General features: G+C 32.6%; 1 protein-coding gene and 1 long non-coding RNA gene across 4 annotated transcripts in view; one reads left to right on the top strand and one right to left on the bottom strand.

The window, feature by feature from the left end:
- Positions 1–10,902, bottom strand: part of LOC148123986 (uncharacterized) — a 44,442-nt gene extending 33,540 nt beyond the window's left edge. The window contains exon 1 of the long non-coding RNA XR_015740230.1: positions 10,878–10,902. This is a non-coding gene — a long non-coding RNA (uncharacterized LOC148123986). The remainder of the gene's footprint in view (positions 1–10,877) is intronic.
- ZNF385D (zinc finger protein 385D) overlaps positions 1–25,531 on the top strand; it is a 218,807-nt gene that overhangs the window by 94,685 nt on the left and 98,591 nt on the right. For 2 of the 3 annotated variants that reach the window (XM_087917078.1, XM_026708235.2), the window contains exon 3: positions 8,424–8,534. The exons of the other annotated variant lie outside the window; for it this stretch is intronic. In XM_087917078.1, the coding sequence (XP_087773204.1) occupies positions 8,424–8,534 (111 nt within the window). The remainder of the gene's footprint in view (positions 1–8,423; positions 8,535–25,531) is intronic. 3 annotated transcript variants of the gene reach the window in all.

Here is a 25,531-nt window from a genome sequence, read left to right as displayed (position 1 = left end):
ATTAATATATAGCTGTAATCTTGATAATAAATTTTGTGATTTAATGTACAGGGCACAGTATTTCTACAATTAAAAACATTGTAAGAAATATGCATTCAACTTCAGATGAAAACCAAGAAAAATTAAATATATGATTATATTCACATTTTTCATTTACACAAATATTAAAATCATAATTTAGGTTAAATCACACAGAAAGTTTTTATAGGATCTCTTTCTTGGACCTTCAGTTATTAATTGAAGTTGACATTTCCCACAAAAGTTAATGTATAGTAAAGATAATGTATTGCAGTAATGTCCTTAACCGTAAGATTTTGTTATTATCAGTGCTTGTCTGTCATTGTTCTTATACCCATTGTAACCTTTAGGGTCATATGTAGAACATTCTATTGAGATCATTGTCCAATGCAAGTTGGGCCTATTTCTTTTCTATATTTTTCACCTTACAAATTATTTTTTTTACGAAATAATACTGATTAGTAAATGATAGATACAAAGATTGCCAGAGACAGTCCATTAATTTCATTTACCTTAATAGCACTTAGATCTTAGCTTGCTGTACAGCTGTATTCAGACGGATTATAAATGTAATCTTTTGCATCATTAACTTGCTTGATTAATCTAAGACAGCAAAAGCATAATTATAGAAATTCAGGACTTTGAGCATTCTGGTTAATGATGTAGATTTTCTCTCCTCTGTTTGTATTATTCTAAGTACCACAGATGAAAAGAAAAGCCAGATATTCATTCTGTCTTGACAATTATCATGCATCATGTTGTAGTCCTTTTTTATCTCTCAGCCATCCACCTTCATGACAGAATATCATGCCCAGCTTTTAACAAGGGCAATTACTTGATATTTGCATAGTAATAGACTACTATTAGCAGTATGCTAAAGCTGCTCAAAGAGCATTAATGCAACTACCAGTTAAATGCTTCTTAAGAAAACATATGCTATGCAATTGTAACTTTGGTACATAAAGGATACATCATGGAATTAATTGTCCTCCAAGTATGAACAATGCCAGTAATTTTTTTGTCACTTCACCTTTGAGATGTTCTAGTTAGACACCTTTCTTGAAGATACGCCAGATCCACAAAAATTGGATGCTCTAGTCCCAAATGTTTGCATTTGGTAAAAACAAAACAAAACAAAACAAAAGGACATATTTTCAAAGATCGCTTGTTGTATTTTTGAGTTTATCCATTCAGAATAGAAAGTACTGTTTTTTGAAAGGCCATTAATCATACACAAAATATTGATTCATAGAGCTATAAGGAGTTCTTGATGTCCAAAGTGAAGAGATTTTGTTTATTTTATTTATCCATCCCATTCTCTCCAATTATGCTTTCCCCCCACAAATTTCTGTGTCAATTGGAGTGGGAAAAATGGCACTTGAAATCTTGATTCTGAACCAAGATTTAATGAATTAGGAAAATTATGGAGAATGATGCATACTCTGAAAGACTTGCTTATTGTTTCTGAGACCCCCTATTGATTCATTCATAGTTGCAAGTGGCATTTACTGGTCATTAACTGGTCATAACTGTATTGTTATTGTAGTATTGTAGTATTATTTAAGTCATATTCCACAATTCTACTCAGGAAAAAGTCAAGTTATGACAGTGTATTATGCTCAAATTGAAGTTTTAATATCACTTCTGAAAAATTCTATTAAGATCTGATGGAATTTTATTAAGATTTATTGTTCTGAATTCTCAAAAATTGCACCTGATCATGTTACTTTTTGATAGTGTGTATCAGTAAAATATTTGAATCATAGGATATAGAATATACTACTGTACAAGAAATATTGTCTTTCTTGTATAGTATATAATACTGTATAGTATAATAAATAGTAAAACCATCCTATTTATTTCCTTTTCTTACATATGTAAACATAATAATAATAATAATAATAATAATAATAATGCATTAATTAATTTTTCCAAAAGTTTTTTTCCCTCATTTTAATATATACCGTTCACTTAGAAGGGTGAGATGGGATGAGTAACAATTAAAATCAATGTAATGTAAATTTTTAAAAGAACAAAAACCCCAAGATTAACTGATATAAAACATTGGCTCATTAAATCAAGATCTTATTTATTTTGGTAGATTGGGTTTTTGCTTATTGGACATTGTATATTCTTTAATGTTTATGTTATTTTTAATGTATTGTTCGCTGCCCAGAGATGCAAGATGACACCCATATAAATCAATTAAATACATAAATAAGGAAGTAAACATTATAATTTACAGCAGCATCAGTTAATATTACAATTTATACTGATTGGAAAATAAAATAAATGTTTGCCAAATGAAAAGTTCCCAACTGGCTAACACCTCCACCCAATATATATTTACAGGCAAATTGATATGAGAGAATATGGTTTCTAAGAGCTAAATCCTTTATAATTTTAAAGAACATTATCTATGAAATATGTTCAGAAACAGTTTCATGGATTACTATGTAAGAATGTTATATGTTAATTATTCTGTATGTGGTTTTTTTTTACAGTATATGTATCTACAAATAATACATGGAATAGATATCTTTTAAGGGTTTAGAAGTTTCATTTTTGTGTGCTAAAATGTAGTGGTATGCTTTTCATAACTTTGTATCACACTGGATATCTTTGGTCATTGATATAAGTTGTAATAGTTGATTAGAGCCTGTATTCATAAAATTTTTCCTTGTTTCTCATATTAAATCTATTAGAAGATTCAAATTAATGTGCATTGGATAGTTGTAAATGACCCTATTTACCAAATATATTAGAATGATATCTATGACAAAAAAGAATAATATATGATCTTTTTATTGAAGGGGAAATGATCCAAATAAAATATAACACATTCAGTCGAAGAATAGAAAACCACTGAAGCATTCTTGACCACTTAGAAATCTAGACAATTAAAGAGTGTTACGGAGAGACACAGGTTGGGAAAACCTGCCCTACTTACCTGTTTTATCCTTGGTGTTCTCTGACCTTGATTGTTTTCTTGCAGATGTTTCATTACCCACATTAGGTTTTTAACATTTATTTGGAATACAAATTATTTTATTTCTAAATATTTCCAACAATATTTTCACACGATAATGCATGCAATAAAATGTGATGGTGTCTTAATATTTTTAAATCAAGTATTCATCATTTATTGTGATCACTGACCAATTTTGAAATAATAATTTGCAAAATATTTTAGCATACCAAAATAATATTAAGATGAGTTGCTATCTGTATTATATGGAATGTCATTAGAATAGCAGGCTGAGGTGTTCTGTAGCTTAGACTACAGTTATTAGTAACTAAGCTTAGTCGATATAAAAAATACCTAGTTTCTCTCCAATTGTTTACCACTTTGCTTTTTTAAAAAAAAACACCTAAGTATTTCCTTACTGTTTTTGAATTTTAATAAGAATGTTTCCTGTAGGGTCTAATCATATAGAAAGTAATGGGGTCTATAAACCATATTCTAGCCCCAGCAAGGATTCTTTTTTTTAATCAGTTTTATTGAATACAAAAAATTAAAATATACAAATATACAGACTCAAAAAATAAAGATTCATACAGACAAATGTTACCATAATCTCTGTGCTAAAACTAATTAAACTTTCCTTCAATACATTTGACAGTGTGTTAAATATTTCCTAAATTATATTATGTAGCAGTTATATCTTATTTCCTATGAGTTCTCTGTTATTCATATTCTATCAAACATAATGTTCTGTTGTTAATATTTGTTGTTGGATTATACTTTTTTTTATGTTCTAGCCAATCATACCACTTATTCCAGGTCGAGTAAAATTCCGCCCCCTCTTTTCCTTTTAATTTTAGTGTGATTTTTTTCCATTTCTGCACATTCACAAATGTTTTGAATAATAAATAATAAATTGTATTGGTAGTATATTAGGCGATTTTCTGCAAGGATTCTATATTAGTTTGCCATTAATGATTAAAGGCAATCCTGTCATTAAAAAGCTATTATTTGGCTGTAGCTGTTCTGTCATTAAAATAACTATTGTTGGCTATTTGTCCAGGCATTATCATATACTGCTTATGTAATATTGCTTTTGCCACTTGATATAAATATGGTATTTGTCTGTTAGCTAGCAATTAGTTTTAAGAAATATTGATATGTTCTCATTGCAATTTGGTAACGGCCATGACTATGACTTTGATGTTTTTGGCAAAAGCACTATGATGCGTATAGTAGTGTAATTCGCATTTCTAAATAACTCTTTAAAGTAAGCAGCAAACGAGACAATCAAAAAGACAAAACAAAAGTTATGAAAGAATTATCTGTTTTGCTTGGGAGCAAGTGTGTAAAACGGTTAGGATTGTTGAAAGGCATCTTGAAAGAGTTGTTTTGCAATATACAGCAATGTGAATAAAGTATCTTTCTTTAAATAATTAACCAAGCATATTATTTGCAAGAATCATGCAGATGCTTCTGTAGCTGCTTCTGGCTATATGTGCATTCATGGCTCGGTGTGCATATTCTCGAGAGAAGTGATTTATCAGATCACTTAATTGGATTATTTTACTCTAACTATGAGGTAACCGTATAGCCATAGCTTCCTCTGTAATCTATACATTACTATTTTCTTCAATAAAATGAAATAAGCAATTTAAAACAAAACAAAGCAAAACAAAAAAGCTCTAGTGGATTTGTTTTTTCTGCTTGTGGCAGCTAACTTTTTGTGACTCTTGCTTTTTAGAGTACAAATGTCTTTGAATTCTCTAAAGTAAAATTTGAATTCTCAGCTCAATTGAAATGGGTGATTGTAAGTGGGCCCTCGGTGGCAACTTCTATGGTCTGAAGAGCCTCAGACACTTTTCCTGTTGATTTTGGATGGATGCAGACAACATCACAGGTTTTGGACATTTGTTTCTGCCTTATAGCATTATTAATTTATTCTAGCTTGTAGGTTTCCTTTATCACCAATTCTAGGATATTGATACTGGGATTAGACACAATTTTGTAGAAGATTGTGTTTTCTCACATTAAAACATCTTGATCAAAAGTGGGATTCAATTTTTTTTTACCACCGGTTCTGTGGGCATGGCTTTGTGGGTGTGTTTTGCACACTTTGTGTGCTTTGTGCACACGCAGAGGGTTTCCTACTGATTTTCTCCTGCAATCCTGCACTCTCCCTGTGCCTTCAACAGCTAACATGCAGCAATCTATTTGATTATTGTCAAAGTTGAGGACAGGAGTTCATCTACCACTGCCAAATTTACTTTTTTTGGTGGAAACAACTCAACATCTTCAAAAGAAGATAAAAGACCTAAGATAAACTTAATATCTGGAAATGTATTAACTCATTCTTTATCTAAAGATAGCTGCAAAACGGTAAAACCATAGATACTGGTACAGTATTTTAGAAACATTTCCATGATAAAAAAATTGTTTTCTCAACTTGGATGACCTGCTTACAATACCTGAAAATGGAAGTATGAATGGAATAATTTTCATGTTATAATTATATGAATTATATACTTCACATTTAATTACAGTATAAATTATATAAAATCATGATTAATTATAGCTAAGGTAGCATATATTAACCTGCATCCTTTAACTCCCTTTTCTTATACAGTCTCTTTAGAATCTTCTTCTTCTCCTCCTCCTTCTCCTCCTCCTCCTTCATGCAGTACCTCCCCACGCTTGGTTTCCCCCCACCCCCGGGCCTCAGGCAAGCCTCTTGTGGGGGCATTTTTGCTCCAGGATTAGCCTGAATAGGTAGGGATGTGGTTTCCCACACAGGGGTGGGGCGGTGTCTGTAGGCTTCTTACAGCGAAAATTACTGACCTCCAGCTCTGCTCCACTTCTCCAATACACTACTACCCTGTTCTATGCACCAGCCGTGCAGGTGCACCCCATTGCCTGCTCTGCTGCTCTGCTCAGACTTGCCTGGGCAAGTCCCTAGGTAAAGTGGCAGTAGGCAATGGGGTGTGCCTGCATAGCTGGCACATAGAACAGAGCAGCAGTGGCACGTTAGAGAAGTGGAGCATAGCCAAAGGCTGGAGGTTGGTACTTTTCGCTGAAAGAAGCCTGCAGCCACTGCGTCTTTTTTGTGTGTGTGCGGCTGAATTTCAGTGCAGCTATACCAAAAAACCACACAGCAGCTACAGACATCTTGCAACAAGGGGTGCGAGATGTGGGCTGGTGGGGAGCCCAGTGGCAATGATGTCTCTCTTCCCTGGCAGTCAGCCGTGGGAGGAAGGTAAGGTCATGGCAATAGGATGAACTGGGGAGATTAAGGGCTAGGCCCTCTGAAGGAGGGGAAATGGGGCAATGTGTCATGCTTAAGAGAGAGCGAACAGCCAGCAACTCTGGGGCAAGGCCAGAGCCAGGAAATGGCACATTCCCCAATCTGGTCAAGGCGGGCAGCAGTTCTGGGGCCTCAGGGAATGGTGCATCCCTGGGGCTCCAGCTCCCAACCCAAGGTGAAGGCCGAGTGGGCAGCATGCATTGCTTACCTTTGGTGAGTTGAGCTCACTGGGCATCGGTGAGGCAACTGGCAAGGTGGAAAGCAACAGATATAGGGTGGTGGGGTGGGGTGAGCTAGGTGGCATACGGAAAGCAACAGATATAGGGTGGTTTGGTGGGGTGAGCGTCAAGTAGATGGAAGGGATGAGTGAGTGGCAATGGGCGACTGGGAGTGGGGCGTGGCCATCCAGAAGTCACTACCAGTTTGGTGACCCAGGCAAATTGCCGCTACTGGTTTACCTGAACCGGTGTGAACTGGCTGAATATCACCACTGAAGCAAGGCATCCAAGGGCTTGCTGAAAATACCTTAATTAGATTGGAGTCATTAGCTCCACCACAACTAGAATTACTAGGACTAGTGTTTTTGTTTGTTTGCTTGCTTCTTTGACTAGAAGCCATAGAAGGTCCCATCCAGATCTAATCTGATTGATTGATCCTATTGTATCTTATTCTTAGATGCCTTTAAGACAACCTGAAAATCAGAGAAGTTCATCCTGTACTTTGAAATCAACCATATAGCATTTTTTTCCCCATCCAGGACTTAAGTGAACAATGTTTAACTTCCTAAGATCAATTTCCTCTCTTTTCTTAAATATGATTGCTAGCTGTAAATCAGCATTCACAACATATCTGCATCACTCTGTAAGGCAAGAGAAAAATAAGATATTCCTTCCTATCTAAACAAATTAGTCTGTAGCAGTCTGATTAGAACAGTAAAGCTGAGAGAAACAGATCTCATAACTTTGTTTATGTTAAGTTCATCCTAATCTGTAGGTGGAGTCTTGATTATTCTATTTTGTTTTTTCTTGTATTAAATTACAAAAGCTCTTTGCTTTGATAATTTTTCTGTGTAACTAGAGTCCTTCTGTGATCTTCTTTTCCTACAAAGAGTGTTCGGGATCCAGTCAAAATCAACAGAAACCAAAAGACTTGAGGAAACTGCGTGTCTGTATTCATATCATTTTTTTTCACAATAGGAATTTTTTCTTTGAGACTAAATTTGCTCATGCCTTCTTCGTATATTCTAATTTTTCTGGATAATTAATTTCAAACTTTTATCCTACCTCTCCTATTTTTTTGAAAATTTTTATTTTGGTGGCTGATATCTATTCAATAGGATGTTTGGATTTTTATATAAACAGATCCGCATGTTAACCAAAGTGGTCAAGAAAAGTGGATTTGATGTGGACATTTCTACTTTGACAAATTCACTTTGATTTAACAAGACAGAATTATTTTTCCAAATATAACTCCATCAATTGCAACATTTAATGAAATCATGGTAAACAAATGAAAATGTTGGAATTATGTTAGAAAATTACTGTTTTTCTTAGAGCTTTCTACCAGGAGTGGTTTCTCATCCATTAACATCCTAGGTAAAAGTTAAGACAGTGTTCCCAACATATACAGTATCTATAGGATTTGATGTGGTAATTGATATAATCGATATACCAGCAATTATTACAAAGGACTGAAAAAAATGAGTAGTTGTCAAAGAAAATTAAAGAAAGGCATTAAAGACAAGGAAATCAAACTAAATCTAGACTTAGTTCACAACAAGATCATTTACCCAATAGTTTGTACTTTTCTATAGTTATAAATTGTCTTTCCTTCTACCTCATCTTTTGTTTTTAACCTTTAATGTTTTAACTCTGTTTCTGAGGATCTGAATTCCATCTAACTTCAATTGTCTTAGTCTTCTTCTTGATTCATACTCTCTTCATTTATTCTTCCCTTCTCACTCTTCATTGGTACATTCAAACACAGGTATAAACACACATGCATATGCATACCTATCTTTGTGCAAACATATTCAAAAAGTATAGGCCCTATATTTGGGAAGTGCACAAATTTAATTTAATCTTGTTCACCGTGGTAGCTTAATGCCTAGAAAACAACTTTTTCCCCTTCTTATTGCAGATGGATCCAATTCAAAAAGCTGTAATAAATCATACATTTGGGGTTCCTCTTCCTCACAGAAGAAAACAAATCATATCTTGCAACATATGCCAATTGAGATTTAATTCAGATGTAAGTAAATAAGTTATATCTTTAACATGCATGCATTAAATACATGTATTTTCTAATGAAAGTTGTGTGATAGCATGCTCCATTAGAATAATGGATATCTTGTATGTAATTTCTTGATATCTGTTGGCCCAGCTTTTATTCGTAGATTACTTTTATGAGATTTGAAGTTTTTCTGTTGTTTTATGCATACATATTGTTGCCTTATCATTCCATGTGGAATGATGACTATTTGCTCCTCTTTGCAACTGCATTCCTTAAACATTTGATGTTCATCTTTAGGGAACTGGGATCTATACCTGTGGTTGTTTATGCTTAGTTTTGCATGTGTTCTATTATAGCTGATTAAATTTTACTAATAATAGAATTTGACTACTTTGTTACCAATATCTCTTCTTCCAACTCAATTTTAGTGACAGAAATGCAGAAAGTAAAGCCCTTCATGGACTGTTGTATATCAAAATATGTCATTCTATTTGTGAATAAATTCATGGCACACCTATCTCCTGTGGTTTAAAGCCTAATATCACATCCATCTTTCTCCAGATTTAGTGGCTATAAATTTGTACTGGGGAAAAAAGTATTAAAATAGATAGCAGAAAATGTAATTTTCTTGTGCTCTTTATCTCCAGTACTAGTTCTGAAGCAAATAATAAATACACAATTCATTAACATATTATTATAGTATCATAATTTATACTTTTATTATGGAGACTCCAACTTATTGTTTTGTTAGTACCTTATCTCACTCATTTGCTTTTATTGTGGCTTTGTATGTTTAATTGTGCTGGTCGTTGACCAAATAAATATTATTGTATACTACATTATAATTATTATTTTGCCATACAATTATTATTTTGATTTAAGTATTGTAAATATTTTTAAGAGTTGTCTAAAATATTATCAAGAGAAGTTTTTTTGAGATATATTTCATTGAAATTGGAATATATCTCCATATATGTTGAGCAAAATATGATATCTTCATAATATAATGCTTAATAGCAGGACATACTCTACTAAAGAAAAAGGAGTGCTCACACAAAGATTTTTTTAAAAAAAGATAGACAATATGAAAAGTAATTATTAAAAGAAGAGCACACAAAACAATCCTGCTTATTTTTACTTTTCATTTTTCCTTCATTCCCACCATTCTTTGAAGTAAACATTCTCACAAAATTCTTACAATAATATGCTTCATTCATTTGAGATTAAGTTTAGGATTACTGTTAAGGTGAAGAACTTCTCTCTTTATGGAAGGAAGTCTTCATTTCTTTGATTTATAAACAAAGAAAAACTTGCAACTGTCTTAAGTCTACAGACCTATTTTTGAATAAAGCTGTTGATGGCAATCCTTAATAAGAAAATAAGTGAACTTATGACTGAAATGATCAGAATGGATTTTATTGATTTTTTATTTATTTATTTTATTTTGCCAAGCAATTATAAGATAACAGGTATAAATATAAACATAGTTACGAATACATGAAATGGATACATATAAGAAAAAAAAAAACAATAGGACAGGGATGGTAGGCACATTGGTGTGCTTATGTACTCTCCCTACAGACCTCTTAGGAAAGGGGTGAGGTCAATAGTAGACAGTCTAAGTTTAAAGGTTTGGGGGTTTGGGGAAGAAACCACATAGACAGGTAGAATGTTCCAGACATTGACCACTGTATTGCTGAAGTCGTATTTCCTGCAATCAAGTTTGGTGCAGTTAACCTTGAGTTTGTATCTATTGTGTGCTCTTGTATTGTTATGGTTGATTTGTCCTGAAGATGTACATGATAAATAATTTAGACAAATTTCAATATTCTCAGCGAGATAAAAAAAATTTAAATTAAATTTTAAAAGTTTTGAAATTATTATTTTTCTTGATGCAGAAAAATCCTTTGATAATTTGAAATTACATATCATGTTGCAGTTTTGAAAAAGATTGATTGAATGCAGTAAGAGAAATGCAAAAATGGAAATTTCAATTGAATAAGAATACTATATTTGCTGTAAATATCATTCTAACAGTAAATTGGTAAGGATGTTTTCTTTCTAAATTATTCCGTATTACTGATAATTAATTGGATAATTCATTTTTTTTAAAATTAGAAATATAACAAGCAGATAAAGTCATTTTTATGCACGATGGCACTGTTGTAAGGATGAGCAATTTTAAAAAATAATTCATATAATGAAACAAATTTTGAAAGTTAAATTCTCATTATAACTTGAATATTTTTATTAAATTTTGGTAAACCATACATTTTTTCCCCACAGTATGCAGGCAGTCCTCAACTTACAACAATTCTTTTAGCTACCATTCAAAGTTACAATGACCTATGACCAACTTACCATTGCAGGATCCTGATGATCAACATTCAGACTTTTGGCAACTGATATTCATTTATGCATGAAAAGGAATTCTTATGAGATTATTTTGACCAGATAAGGAAGTTATGAAATTCATTAATTCTCAGTTTCTATCTTAGACTGTTTATGCTGAGAACAGAGGAAAAAGTGGAGGAAAATAATGTATGCATATTTTTCACACATGCATCTGAGCACAATGTATTTTTAGTTTATGCTTGTTTCTTCTGTTTTCTGATTTTCTTTTACACTGCAAAAGTGCAAAATAATTGTGAAGTTATTTATGCGGAATTTGTAAGCCAGCAAAACATTTTACTGTAAGTCTAGTGTAACTATGAATTCTGTAGCTGAAGTTGCAACTAACTGTAAATCCTAGAGATAATTTTTGTGGCACCATTAAGCAGAAATTACTTTTATACTTGGGTTAAGAAAATGCGTTCAGAATCAATTCATTTCAGAAAAGATAACTTTTGAAGAAGCTGTTTTCTAATTATAAGGTCTAATTCTGAGGAGAAGTAAAGCACAAGGATCCAAAATCATTTATGTTGGTTTTTTTTTGTAGAAGCCTGTGAATCTTTAGAACATTTGTGTGTCTGTTTCTTTTTTCTTATACAAGGAAAAAAACTAGCATTTAAGTATTAACTAATGCAGTTGAGATTTGCTGGTAAAGATACAGCATCCTTGGAGAGGATTTACTGAGTAGCATATAAACATTCACTTTTTGCCTGCAAAAATGCAATTTGCATTAAGCTTCTCACTGCAGCACTAGTTTTGTAGTCCATGCTAAATTGCAACTAAATAAAAGTACCATCTAAAACTACACAGGCACACAAAACACACAGAAAGACAGCAAGAGAGAGTGAGATCTATCATGTAACCAGTCCTAGAAACATTTAGTTTAAATTTGCAAATATACCTATGAGCTAGTCAAATCTGAACCTGTCTTTACCTTTGATTTATAGTGCTTCAGGGATACAACACCCTTTATTTTAATGTCTTGCATAAAGGTCAGTCTTACTTCTTACCAATTTATACAATTAATCTAGTATAGATGATCATTATAACAATGAGAGAAAAGAAAAGAAGAGAAGAAAATAAAATAAAATAAATAAAAAGATATACTAGAAGTGAATGAAGTGGTGGAAGATAGTGAAAGAATGTAGATTCTTTGCAGACCACTGAAGTTAAAACTTGACTGTGGGACAGGGGCTTTGATTATTTAGAATAACGTTATAAATAATATCAACATAATAAATAATATTATTTAGTTATATATTTTAGTTATAAATAATATCAACATGGCATAGGTAACTAAACAAATCTCTATAACTAAACCAATCTCTATAACAATATTACCCTTGACCACAATGCTATACTTTTGCTATACTTTTACTAGGACAATTGAAACAAGCTCTTTTTTATTACTAGGCATGTTATGATTTCAGTACTTAAATAATATAAAGCTGTATATCCCTATTTTTTTTAAAAAAAAATATTCAGGCTTGATATATTTCTTCTATTATGGACTGGAGCCTTGTTCTTCAAACATAAAGAGACATTCTACTGAACTTCACAAATTACCAGATCAGGAGTAGTGAGATAAACCTATTCATGTGCTCTTGAAGGATGCAGAATAGACTGCAGATAAATAATAGTTTATGGAAGACAACAAACAAATCCCGTCATTTTTGATCAATGATGAGAGGAAAAAAAGAAGTATTGTACTGTTCAGTTTTTAAAAAGGCCTCTTGTATCCTGAGATCTTTTAAGGCCATTCTGAAGTTATATTTATGAAAGAGAAAGAACAATGTTTTTATTCTATCAGAATTGTTTGTGTTTCTGCAGGACAATGGATGGTACTTCAACTTGTTCGGTATTAAATATGCCAATGTATAATTTCCTATTTGAATATTAATTTTATAGAGGATCTTTTGGATCTTTTGCCACAAAGTAGCAAAAGGAAGTAATACTGTTAAAAACCATCAGCCTAATGAGCACTAGCTCTAATTTTATTGAAAAATTATAGTAACAAGATCTTGCAAGTTTGGAAGTACATCTAGTGTCTCCTCCCACTATTCCAATTTTAGTAATCAATTAAATAGATAGTAGTGATATTCTAGACAGCATACCTCTTCTGGTTCCTTGCATTGATTTCAAAAAAAAAAAAATGCCACAATGCACTCACTTGGAAATAGAGAGACATTTGGGGGCACTCTTTCAATCAGCCATGGCATAAGCCTTTTAAAGGATGGGACTGCTTAATGCTTTAAAGAGAGGTGGTGTTCAGTAGTATAAAATATGAGGACCCTAAAAAATTAGGTTATTTGAACCTAGGACCTTTTTCTTTTTCACACAGAATAATACAATGTTTCATTGTTTTTTAGATTTTTCAGAGAGCCCTTGGAGGATGCTACTGTATGGGATTAGTATTCTTCTAGGAATGTTAGAATGAAACATAAATATGAATGACATACAGTGCTTATTCCAGCCTTTTTGAACATTGATCTATCAAGATTTCATAGTATACATCTTAATACATCTGAGCATTAATGTCATACCTATTCTGATGATTTAGTGTATTTATATTTATACATACTACTTTATCATTGTAATAAAATAATAACATGAACAAACTTTGTATTATTTCCCCAATAATAGATGATGCTATGAATCATTAGTGTAGATGCAGATGTAGTTTTCTCTTCAATAAGCTTATCAGAGTCATCTTTAACCACAATGTAGTGTTGTTCTAATACATTATGGGCTTAGAAACCTGAAGGCTCTCAGGCAGAAGTTGTAGGAACTTCAGTGACAATTTTTCCAATTTATTCTTCTGACTCCTGAGAATTAACAATGTGCTGCCACATGTTGGTGGCTTGTTAATGGACCGTAATTGGGATGATGAGGACCAGGGGCATTTCAGTCCAGTATTAGTGTATGTATTTGTAGTAAATAATCCAGTATGAAGGCTTATAAATCAGTAGGAATAAAGGTCCCTTTTGTGCATAATTAAAACTTGGTTTTATAGATAATTCAGCAAATATTTCCTCTCTATATTTAATGTTGTTCCCTTTTATGTTTATGGGCCATAATTTAGTACATTAGCAAATTTAAATTATTGGAAATAAAAGGATTTAAATATAGTTAAATTATACTGTACTCACCTCCTTCTGAGTATGATTTAGTTGCTGTTTCCATGAATTTTTATTGTATTTCAATTATTCAAAATACAAAACTCAATCTGATTTGAACAGGGCGTGTACAGAATAGAGAAGCAATGTGGATAGTATATTAAAGACAGGAAAGGATATTTTCAGGATAAATGCTGCATTAAGATGCTCTTGCTCTTAAATTAGTTGATTTTAATAGACTGAATAACTTTTGCTATTGAAGTATATTTAACTTAGGGATCAATAATATTTCCTAAAGTCTTTACCCTCATTTGTTTATAGTAATCAAAGAAAGGGAACTTGATCAGAGAAAAGGCTCAAATTGTCTCTTTTCTTAGAAATGCATAGTGTAACAAGTAAAACTCAGGTTTAATTCTGTTCATTTTTCTTAATCAATTGGAATATTGAGCCTTTGGCATTTACTTTCTGAAGTCAAGAGGCATCTTCAAAGGTTTTTTAAATAGCTGGGTCCATCTCTTTAAATCAGCTCTATGAAAATGGGAAAGTAAGAGGGGTTTTCCCTTCATTATTTTAAGCTTATTGGCTATCTTCTTAACTGCTTTATGGTCTATTTTCTGTAAGCTACAAATCTTGTAAAGTTATGGTGGGTCTACTTCCCAGAGTATCAATTCTTCTGGTTTGATCTAAACATCTTAAGCCATTCCTCATCTGTTTTCTTCATAACTGTGTTGAACAATTAAAGATAGATCAGAAGAAAATTGCTGCGATCAGTTGCACACTCAGAGCCCTAGTTTCCTATTCTCAGGGAGTTGCATATAGCCTGCTAAGTCTGATTTAGGAGCAGGCAGCATCACAGATATTGAAGGTCCCTCCAATGCTACCCAATATATTAGATACTAAATACAAAGTGGAGTAGTGTCCTATCTTGTGGAAATTGCATGTGGATTTCCTCCAAAAATTATGTCACAATTAATTTCATCTTAACAACATAATTAATTTTATTTCAGGAATATTATCAGCACATCATGTTAGTTGTTTATTAAGTTGATCAGTAACATCACATTCAGTTTTATGATACATTATTGAAACAGGAAAGAGCTGCAGCTCTTTCAGTCTCCACTGAATTGTTGTAAGATTGTAGTTATTAGTGGCATATAACAATTACTGCATAATCCCTTATTTTGTGTGTGTGTGTGTGTGTGTGTGTGTGTGTTTATAGAGGGTTGAAAAATTACCTTCTGGATTTATACTGCCTTTTTATGGGCAAAAGTATTTGGCTTAGATTTAACTCTAATGTTGTATGAATCAGTTTTATTAAAGAAACTGTATGGATAATATTTACTCTAAGCTATAAGGACAACTATGACCTGTATAAATTTATAAAATTCTTTAAGGCCATATGCATTCTACAGAATTTATTACACAATATTCAAGGTTTACTCTGAATACAACATGAAATAGCAGTACATTCTCAGTTTGGAGCTATGCTTTATTTCAGCATGACATATTTTGTTTGTTTATTTTAGTTTCTGATTTGATGTGAATTGCAAATGAAATTAAAAGACTAAATTGCCATAAGGGAATTACTTTCCCTTGAATATAACCCCCAAAAGTCAGTTTTAAATGAATTCCCTAGGGCTGTCACAAATAGTTTTCCTGCAAGAATAAGCATGAAAATGTATTCATAATGTTGACCTATAGTCTTAAATAACAGAAGTTTAAAAATGACTTTTAAACTATGTACATGTTTTTCTATTAGATTTCTAGAAATGTAAGCATTCAGTTACAGGAATATTTGATTTAATGTTGTATATATGTATTTTAGTTTGTTGTAAACATAAAATATTTTTTTATACTTGCAAAGAAATGTTGGGGGTTAAGGGCTACACTGGATTTGTCCTTTTTTAAAAAAGGACTCTTTATTTTCCTCTGCATCAGTAGCCTTGTCATGATAATTAACTTTTTCCCCAGTGAAATGATGCAGTTGCTAAAAAGATAGATCTAACTATTTTTAGTGAGTTGAATTTAGTGAGCTAAATCTTTAGGGGATAATTAAGAGGTGCAGGCTTTTGTGTTTGTTTAATATTTTAACAAGATAGTTCTGTGGTGCTGATCAACATGCATTATATTAAATCCAAAGAACAGAAAAAATTATCCTTCTGTTCAAAACCTTTATCATCAAAGATGTCTTCTATCCATTCTCTAGTTTTCAGTTTTTATTTTCAATGCAAATCTTGCAAAATTAATTTTATTTATACTTAGATGAATATGAATGCTAAATTCTAACTAATATCATGTTTCATTTTGTTGTATAAGTATTCAGTAATTATTTTCAGACAATTTCCAAATGATGCAGCTGCTAAAAAGATAGATCTAACTCTTTTTAGTGAGTTGAATTTAGTGAGCTGAATCTTTAGGGGATGATTAAGGGGTGCAGGCTTTTGTGTTTGTTTAATATTTCTACCATTTTCTGTTGTTTTATAGTTAGGTTTTAATCTTGCGAGCCACTCAGAGTTGTTTAAGATGGCTGGCCATATAAGTCTTTTAAACCCACAAAATGAAATAAAATAAAATAAACAAAATAAACAAAATAAACAAAATAAATTCTGCTAATTAAATTAAAACGCATAATCCTTAGGAATAAAAAAACATTAAACTCTGTCTCTTGCTTTATTTATTTTATATGGGGATTAAAAAAAATTTTTTTTTAAAGAATTACACACTGCTTTTACCCTTAATAAATGTATTCTCCTACTCATGTTTTTATTTTTGGATTTGCTTGAACTAAGATGTTGGTATTAATGTTCTATTTTAAGTACTGTAATAACAATCCTTGAAATATCAAGAGAATCTGAAGATGGTTTCTTCATTTATAAGTATACAAGTGACTACACCTATCATTGGTGCATCTGTATTTCATCCTTGTATTCTAATCTGCTATTTTATTCAGCAAATAAGTTGGAAAAAAGACTGGAAAGCTAAAACTGAACTCAGGTGGAGATGGAGTAATAGCAGAGGCAGCCACTGTGGATAGTTCATCAGGTCTTCTCCTTATTAGGGGATCTTTCTGCTGCTTTCTTCTGATATTTCTCAGTTCACCAGTTCTTTGTCATTTCCATGAAAGGAAAAGGGCTTCTTTTTTCTTTCTCTTTTAACAACAGTGAGTTCACTGATACAAAGATATTCTTTGGATTCTCAAATTTCTTTCAGCCATAAATATTTCCTTACAAAACATACAATATATTTAAGGAATCAGTAGTTCTATTGGTGGAATTCTAATTTTTTTTACTACTGGTTATGCGGGCGTGGCTTATTTGGTGGGCACGGCTTGGTGGTCATGTGACTGGGTGGGTATGGCTTAGTGGTCATGTGACTGGGTGGACATGCTTGGTGGTCATGTGACTGTGTGGGCCTGGCTTGGTGGTCATGTGACTGGCTAGGCGTGGCCAACTCAATGTCACTCACATCAAGGGGTGACTCACCTGGCCCCTTCCCTCCCAGCCAATTTATCTATAGTTCTGTAAAAATGTTGTTCACCTTTTTTGACTTTATTATCTGCATACTATAGATGTATTTTCATGGACCATTGAAAGGCAGTAGAATCACTCTAGGTGTAGGGACAGTGTAAAATATTAACACATGATAAATAATGGAACAATTAAAAATAATAGCACAGAGTTTTCTCTGTCTCTCTCTGCCTTCCTATTTCTTTTTCTTCCTTTCCCTTTCTTTGTCTCTTTCTGTCTTTCTCTCCCTTCCTTTCTTTTTTTTTCTCTCTCTCTCACACACACACACCACACTCTCTCTCCCTATTTCTTTTTATTTATTTATTTATTTCTCTTTCTTTCTTTCTTTCTTTCTTTCTTTCTTTCTTTCTTTCTTTCTTTCTTCTTTCTCTCTCTCTCTCTCTCTCTCTCTCTCACACACACACACACACACACACACACACACCTGTCAGCCTTCATTCCCTCTCACTCCAGGCACCTTACTCACAAGGGGAAGTGAATCCAGCATTATAGAAGTTCTGCAAGTAAATGGACTTGCTCCTGCTGGATATCCCCCCACCAACGTTCTTTCCCTCTCACTTCTGGCACTTTACTCACAAAGGGAAGTGATACTTCTAGTGTCCATGAAGAATCCAGCCTTGTAACAGTTTCGCGGGTTAATGGACTCTGCTCCACCCACAGTCATGTGTTTTCAAGTGGCTGCTTGAAAATGCATGGCTAGGGCGGGGGAGCAGTCCTCCTTTAAACTGGGGCAGCGAGCATCGGGTGGATGAGGCAAGCGAGTGAGTGGAAACTGGGCAACTAGGTTGGGGGCATCGCCAGCTAGATGTTGCTACTGGTTTGGCGACCCATGCCAAATTCTTGCTACCGGTTTGCCCGAGTAGGTGCGAACCGGCTGAATAGCATGTCTGGTCCTATTCTATAAGAAATATCCTATTCGGTTAGAAGCATTCAACACTATAAATTGTTTGCTTTTTTATGTCACAGGTTTGCTATACTAACAGCTTTTGAGCAATATTTGATAGATTATATTATTTGTAATGTATAGCTGTATTGAAGTTTAGTGCAACTTGGTAAGAAGACTCCTGTCAGTATTGTAATGACAACTGTACATTTTTTGTCAAAGGATATTATAAGAATCCCTTTATTAATAAAAAACACTTCGCTTTGTTTACATAGAAATTTTATATATGCTTATAATCCTACATGATTTACCTGTCATGTAGAGATTTCCAAAGATTATAGCTTACTTCATCAAAACAACATATCACACAATATATTACACAAAGTACAGATTTAAAAAAGGTTAAAATGTTAGATATGTATTACATTTTTCTATATAAACATTTTAATTAATAAAATCTCATTTTTCTGCTGAGTAAATTTGAGAAAATTGATTGTTATAGCCTCACATAATGCCAGAAAATAATGCTATTTTTGTTAGCTTTGCACATTTCGGTCTATGAATTGTGTATTAAAAAAAAAAATACCCTGGCAAGTCAACTTGTGTGTGTATAGCTAGAATAGTTCATATCTGGAGAAGTGTATGTATATTTATTCTTTTTCATGAATATGAATATTTATATTTTAGGGAATTAAAATAACAGCTGTATCTGAGATCACAATAAAGCCTAAATTATGATGTGAATCATACTGATAAAGAATTCTGAATCAGAATAGGTGAGTCCGTTTTCTTCTGATTCAAAACTTTCCATGAAGCCCTAAACAAAATCTATTTTTCTAGAATTCTGGAAAAAGAGGCTTTTAAATAATTTATATAAACACTACAGTATGTTGGGGAAGGTGAGGAAATCTTATATCTTGTGTCTATGAGATCTGCTCTTAAATGAGAATACTTTGAGTATTAATGTTTGTCTCAGTCATAGTGTCTTCTGGAGGGGACAATGGTGTAGGCAGAAATCTTTAGCTGCATTATCCATAGCATCTCAACACTGTTAAATCTCCCATTCTCAATACTATAGTATTTTGTAGATTGTTTAGATTAACTGAGTAGTTTAAAAATGCTTTATTTCCTGAAAGCTATAGTGAGTTAATATTTTGTACACCTATTCATTTCAAAATAATCTGCATCATATTCATGGAAAAGGTATCATTTCTTATGATCATCTTTTTCTGTTACAAATACCATTAATTTATCAGTTTGAAATTAACTGCAGACTTACCTTCTTTGAATGTTTCAAGGACTTATGATGGTTACTTGGAATCCCAGACATTCCAGTAGCAGTGTGGCCATTTGATTGCAATTTACTGCATCCCCTGACAGCTTTCTATAAGAAAAGTAAGTGGTTAAGATGGCAAGAAGTCACAAGTCATGGTTGCTTAATGACCAGCAGAATCCTCCTCAACAATGATACCTGAAAGTACCATTGTTAAGCAATATAGTCATATGACATCATACTTTACAATTGCATTGCTTAGTGATGGCACCTGGTTCTGTTGAAAAACAAAAATAGTTTAATAAACAAAAGTTGTCCAATTTTAGAAAATAGATGGGCAGAGTTCTGGGGACTGCAGTGAAATCTAGTCTGGATAATTTTCTTTTTGGAACAGTAGAACCTGTCCTCAAAGAATTGTGTGAACTCTAGAGTTCACACAAGGGTTAGGATTCATGTGGCATTTAAAAGTGACCTTTCAACATTTGCATAAAACTGTTTTTTTTCTATTATTTTTTAAAGAACAGCCTGTTTTTATTGCATTTTAAGTGACAATAAATAAATAATGTCCCGATAGCTCTTTTCTAGGATATCTAGTTTGTCTTTTCTATAATATAATTCTAGTGAAATAAATTGTCATAAAATATTTGCCATTACTTATCAGTTGTCGATTTATCCAGTAATAAAATGTGTATATAAAAATAGTATGTGGTATGTAATCAATGCCTATGTTTAATCTATTGTAATGGTAACTAATATACAAAAAATACTAGAACACACTAAATTTGGTTGTGACTGAAGGAGCAAAAAACTGTATATTCTTCACCAGCTACTGCTAGCTATTCCTTTCTACCATGCTTCAGTGTTTACTATGTTTCACTTGTAGTTCTCTTTCTATAGATCTTTCTGCTGAAGATAAGAAAGAAACAGCTGTCATTAGGACTATGCTGTATATTGCTTTCCATGGTATACAGCAATGAAAAACATATTTTGTTATCAGTATGCACTTTGAAATAGGAAAAAATGTTTGGTTGTTTCCATTTTGATTTTCTTCAAGTAAATATTGGTATACGCTTTCAGGATTTTGCATTTTAATTCATAGCTTGGAAACAATTATTATTACTTTAAAAAAATAAGAAAATATCTTATATTAGGGAAATAATTTGCAAAATTACACATTTTGCAAATTATTGCTGTAATTGAATTATTGCTGTAATTGAGCATGAATTATGGGTGTAATTTGTTGCAATTTACAGTTGTAAATTGAGGCATCATCTGACTGGACATGATCTTTTAGGTTTTTTTGCAATAGTGAACACAATATTTCTTAGATGAATGCTGCTAGCAATAAGTGAATCCATTTTATCCAATGGACACTTTTTGCAAGTAATTGGAAGGAAATCCTGAAAACTGGCAACTCCCCCCACCCCACAAATTGTAATCCTGTATGTGACCATAAGACACTGCAAATATCTATAAAGGTAACCCAGTTAACAAGTGCCTAAAATGCTATTATGTGACTGCAGGACAGGGAAAGTAATCACAATTTCAAAATTGGGTTGTAAGTTGCTTTTGACAGGTTTGTCATAACTTGAACAATTGCTAGGTAATTGTTAATAAGACAAAGACAAACTATACTAAGAAGATAATATGAGTATGTTAATGTGTGTGGACCTGGTTATGATATTTCATGAACACATGAAATGAATCAAGAATACAGGATTGAGCAAATGAAAACTAGATACAACTTAATTAATAGATGTGTCCATTATTTATATCTAAACATATTCACTTTTAAAACAACTATAACAAGAGAAACAGATCTGAGGAAATCATTGTAGGAATTTGTTTAAATATATTAGTGATTTGCATATATTGCTTGTCTATTTGTTGGAGTCATTTGCAAGCATGATCTCTCTTTCTTTGAAAAGGTTTGGTCAATTCATAACTTAAATATATATAACGTACTTTAAATTTCAAATAGGTAAAATGACAACAGGTAAAGGTTTCCTCTGTCCAATCATGACCAACTCAAGGGGGCAGTTCTCATGTCTGTTTCTTAGCTGAGGTAGCCAGCATTGTCTGAATATATTTTTGTGGTTATGTGAATGGCATAACTATACATCAAGGCGCACAGAATGCTGTTACCTTCCCTCCGAAATATGTACCTTCTAGCATTTGCATGTTTTTGAACTGCTAGATGGGCAGGAGCTGGGGCAAGTATTGGGAGCTGACCTCATTGTGCTATGCTCTGGTCTGAAACCAGTGGTGGGATTCAAATTTTTTTACTACCGATTCTCTGGGCGTGGCTTGGTGGGCGTGGTGGGGAAGGATCTTGTAAAATCTCCAGTCTGAGGTGATATTTGCTGGTTCTCCAAACTACTCAAAAGTTCCACTACCGGTTTTCCAGAACTGGTCAGAACCTGCTGAATATCACCTCTGTCTCAAACCCACCCAGCATATTTAACTGCTGAGCCATTCCAGTCCTCAAAGTGATAATTATTGCAGTTATTGTGTTGTGGCCCTTTTTAGCAGGTGTTGGTTAAACTATTGCATGATTGTGGATGATTTCATTTTAATGTGTTTTGTATTGAAAAGTAAAGGTTGAGCACTGTACTTGTTCAAAAAGTCATTTTCCAAGTTAGGAGTAATGGACTTTTAAACAAGGCTGTAATTTCTTGCATTATATATTTTCTTACAAATTCTGAACAGAAATAGTTAACATTTTCTTTTATTAATTATAAACTCTAATCTAATTTATTATATTTTATATTGCTTATGCACAGTAAACAGAATAAAAACAGTCAACAGTCAAACATGTTATTAAAATTTATTTTCTGTTTATGTTTTATTTTATTTATGATTAAACTTTTATACCATCCATTTTGTTGAGATAATTCTAGGTTATTTACATTCACTCAATAAAAGTATTAAATAAAACATTACAACAATAAAGATGATAGTTTTAAAATTCAGTTAAAAATTCAATTGACCAAAATGGATCAAAGTGTGTATGGGGAGGAGGTAGTATCTATCTAATCTGTTAATCATCTCCAACATGCACTCCTCCATTGGGGTTTAAGTTGGTAGAACTAGATCTTCAAGCCCTTTCAGAAGGCCAAAAGGTGTATGGATATTAATAATGCTTGGTCAAAGTGGAGTTGTATACTATTACCGCTTGGGGAATTGTATGTGACAACGAATGTGTGTGTACGTGTGTGACTATGTAATTTAGAATCTACAAGGTAAGCCAGGTTCTTTCTACAGGTTGCAAGTGAACTTATTTTCCAACTTTAATTGTTTCCCTTTTTAGAACATCTCTTTTCAGAATGGAATACTTGTGTAAAACTGAACTTCTTTAAACTATAGTTTCAGCCATAGTATTACTAGACCAGTACTGAACTTATGCAAACAGCATACATTAAGAGAAGAATGTTGGCATGGCGGGATTGCTGTTCTGTTACAGTTGAATGAATGATCCCATTGCAAATTTTAATTGGAGAACCACTTACTCTCCTGGCAAATTCACCCTAGAAAGCCATTTATTTATTTTGTCTCCTTTAAGTCTTTCCTTGAACCAATTCTATGCCTAAAGAATTCTATTAGTTCCATCATGTATAAGCCTGAAGGTGATAATACATTTTTCAGTTGTGAGATAGAAGTACAATATCTAGTTCATCTTGGGAATAAAATATACTGTATATTCATTACTTAGTTTAAAGCGTATTTGGCAGTAAACCCCCCAGAGAAGTAATTGAGAAAGAACAGCCAGTTGTGGGATCAAGAAAGTTACTAAATGCAGCTAAAAATTAAAGAATAGTGACGGACAAATATCAAAACACTATGATCTTTGTGAAAAGACTTGACTTTTATATCTGCTTTTCCAATTAATATTTATATTTTAGAAAAACTGATACTGAAAGTAGCCCAGGGTGTTCCTTAAGACTATTTTGCCTTTTAAAATGAATTTCATTTATTGATGTAGCCCCTGTTCAGGGTCATAGAATTAAATAAAATCTGTAAGAGACACTTAGCTTTCACAGCAAGGAACAATCTTAAATAATTATTCCTGGTATACCTTCCTGGGCAAAATTGTTTTACTTCTACACTATTGTAACTTTAGCTTTACTGAAATGTTAATCCAATAGTTAAATAAGTACCTCAAGAAGAGTTGTATTCTTTAGCTAAATGATTTGCAACTAAAAATTATATTACATGGGTTTCTGTTTGCCATGAGAGTCTAGCAAGTTTAAAAAAATGAAATTACATTAAAAAGCACTTTCAGCATCAAGATCAGTAACCTATATAACACAAATTAATGTATTAATTGTGTAACATCCTGGCCTATTGCATTATAAATAAATAGCCTATCCACTAATGCTAATGAGAGAAGTCTACAAATATCCACAATTGATAAATTGCTTTCTTGGATATTGTAAGAGGAAAAAGAATTTGGCTTTATGGGAAGTAAGTAGATTTGATCAATATTTCCAATGAATCCCAGCTATTGTGAGTTACTAAAAAGTTCCCCTTATCAAGGGAATACATTCCTGTGAAGATAATATGATATTACAAAGGCTATATACTGTATATAATGGGCATCATCATCCTTAAAATCTCTTATAGATTATGGGTACAGCAGTATACTTTCAATAAAACAAAATATAAGAGGCAAAGAACACTTTAATCAAGAGTGAAGAGCTCTTTGAACATTTAATCCAGCCTTATTACATAATATTATTAATTAATAATTAATAACAAAAATGGGAGTGAAAACCTTTGAAGGCACATTCACTTAATGACTGCATGCTTTACTTAATGACTGTAGTGATTTTCTTAATACCTTAACAAAAAATTTCATAAAATGAATCACAACTCACTTAACAACTGTCTTTCTTAAAAACAAAAAAAATGTGCCCCAATTTTGGTCATGCATTGAGGACTATCTGTATTATACAAAATGTAAGCTGCAATCTTTTACAATATTAAACACCTTGTGAGATTCTTTGCAGTCAAGACAAGCAGTGTCTGTAAATCAACATCTTCTTGGATCTTGGCTTCAAAAGAATTGTGACACTTATAATACTTTTTATTACTGTCAATTATGACAATAATAAAAATGTCTTTTCCTGACACTAGAAAAAAAATAATTCCAGGCAATTTTTTTCAATCTTGGCCATGTAAGATAAAGGTTAGGGGAATTCTACACAACCAGATAGAGTTGTGGGGCAATTGTACAACCAGATGGGGAATTCTGGGAGTTGAAATCTGCTTATTAAAGTTTCCAACTTTAAAAAACAATGCCTTAGACTTTCTTTTCCAGCATCAGGCAAAGATATTTTTTTAAAAAAAAATTTTTTTTATTAATTTTACAATTAAAAACAAATCAACAACACATACACGAAGAGAAAAATGAGAAAAGAGCAAAGAAAAGAAAAAGAAAAGCAAAAAGAAAGGAGAAAGAAAAAGAAAGAAAGAATGAACACTTAAAAACATTCTCATTTTCGACAGTTTGTAAGATCTTTTCTCTTATTTTATACCATATATGCACATCTTATCCATATATATGTTTATATTACACTCATATAAATTTGTCCCACTCTTTTATATCTCATGATATAAGGTCTATCTTTGATCTAACCATTTATACCAACAGTTCCAATTGTTATAATATATTGAAGAATCTTTGTTTTTTTAGGGCTAAAGTTAGTTTGTGCATTTCTGCACAGTCTGAGATTTTTTGGATGATCATCTGTTCTGTAGGTATGTGAGGTAGTTTCCAACACTGAGCAAACACTAGCCTGGCCACTGTTAATATATGTATTATT

Source organism: Pseudonaja textilis, chromosome Z, assembly GCF_049901715.1.
Source record: "Pseudonaja textilis isolate UNSWEBS1 chromosome Z, rPseTex1.2, whole genome shotgun sequence".
NCBI classification, from domain to species: domain Eukaryota; kingdom Metazoa; phylum Chordata; class Lepidosauria; order Squamata; family Elapidae; genus Pseudonaja; species Pseudonaja textilis.
The sequence above is the reverse complement of the archived record's forward strand: the minus strand, read 5'-3'. Positions and strand labels throughout refer to the sequence as shown.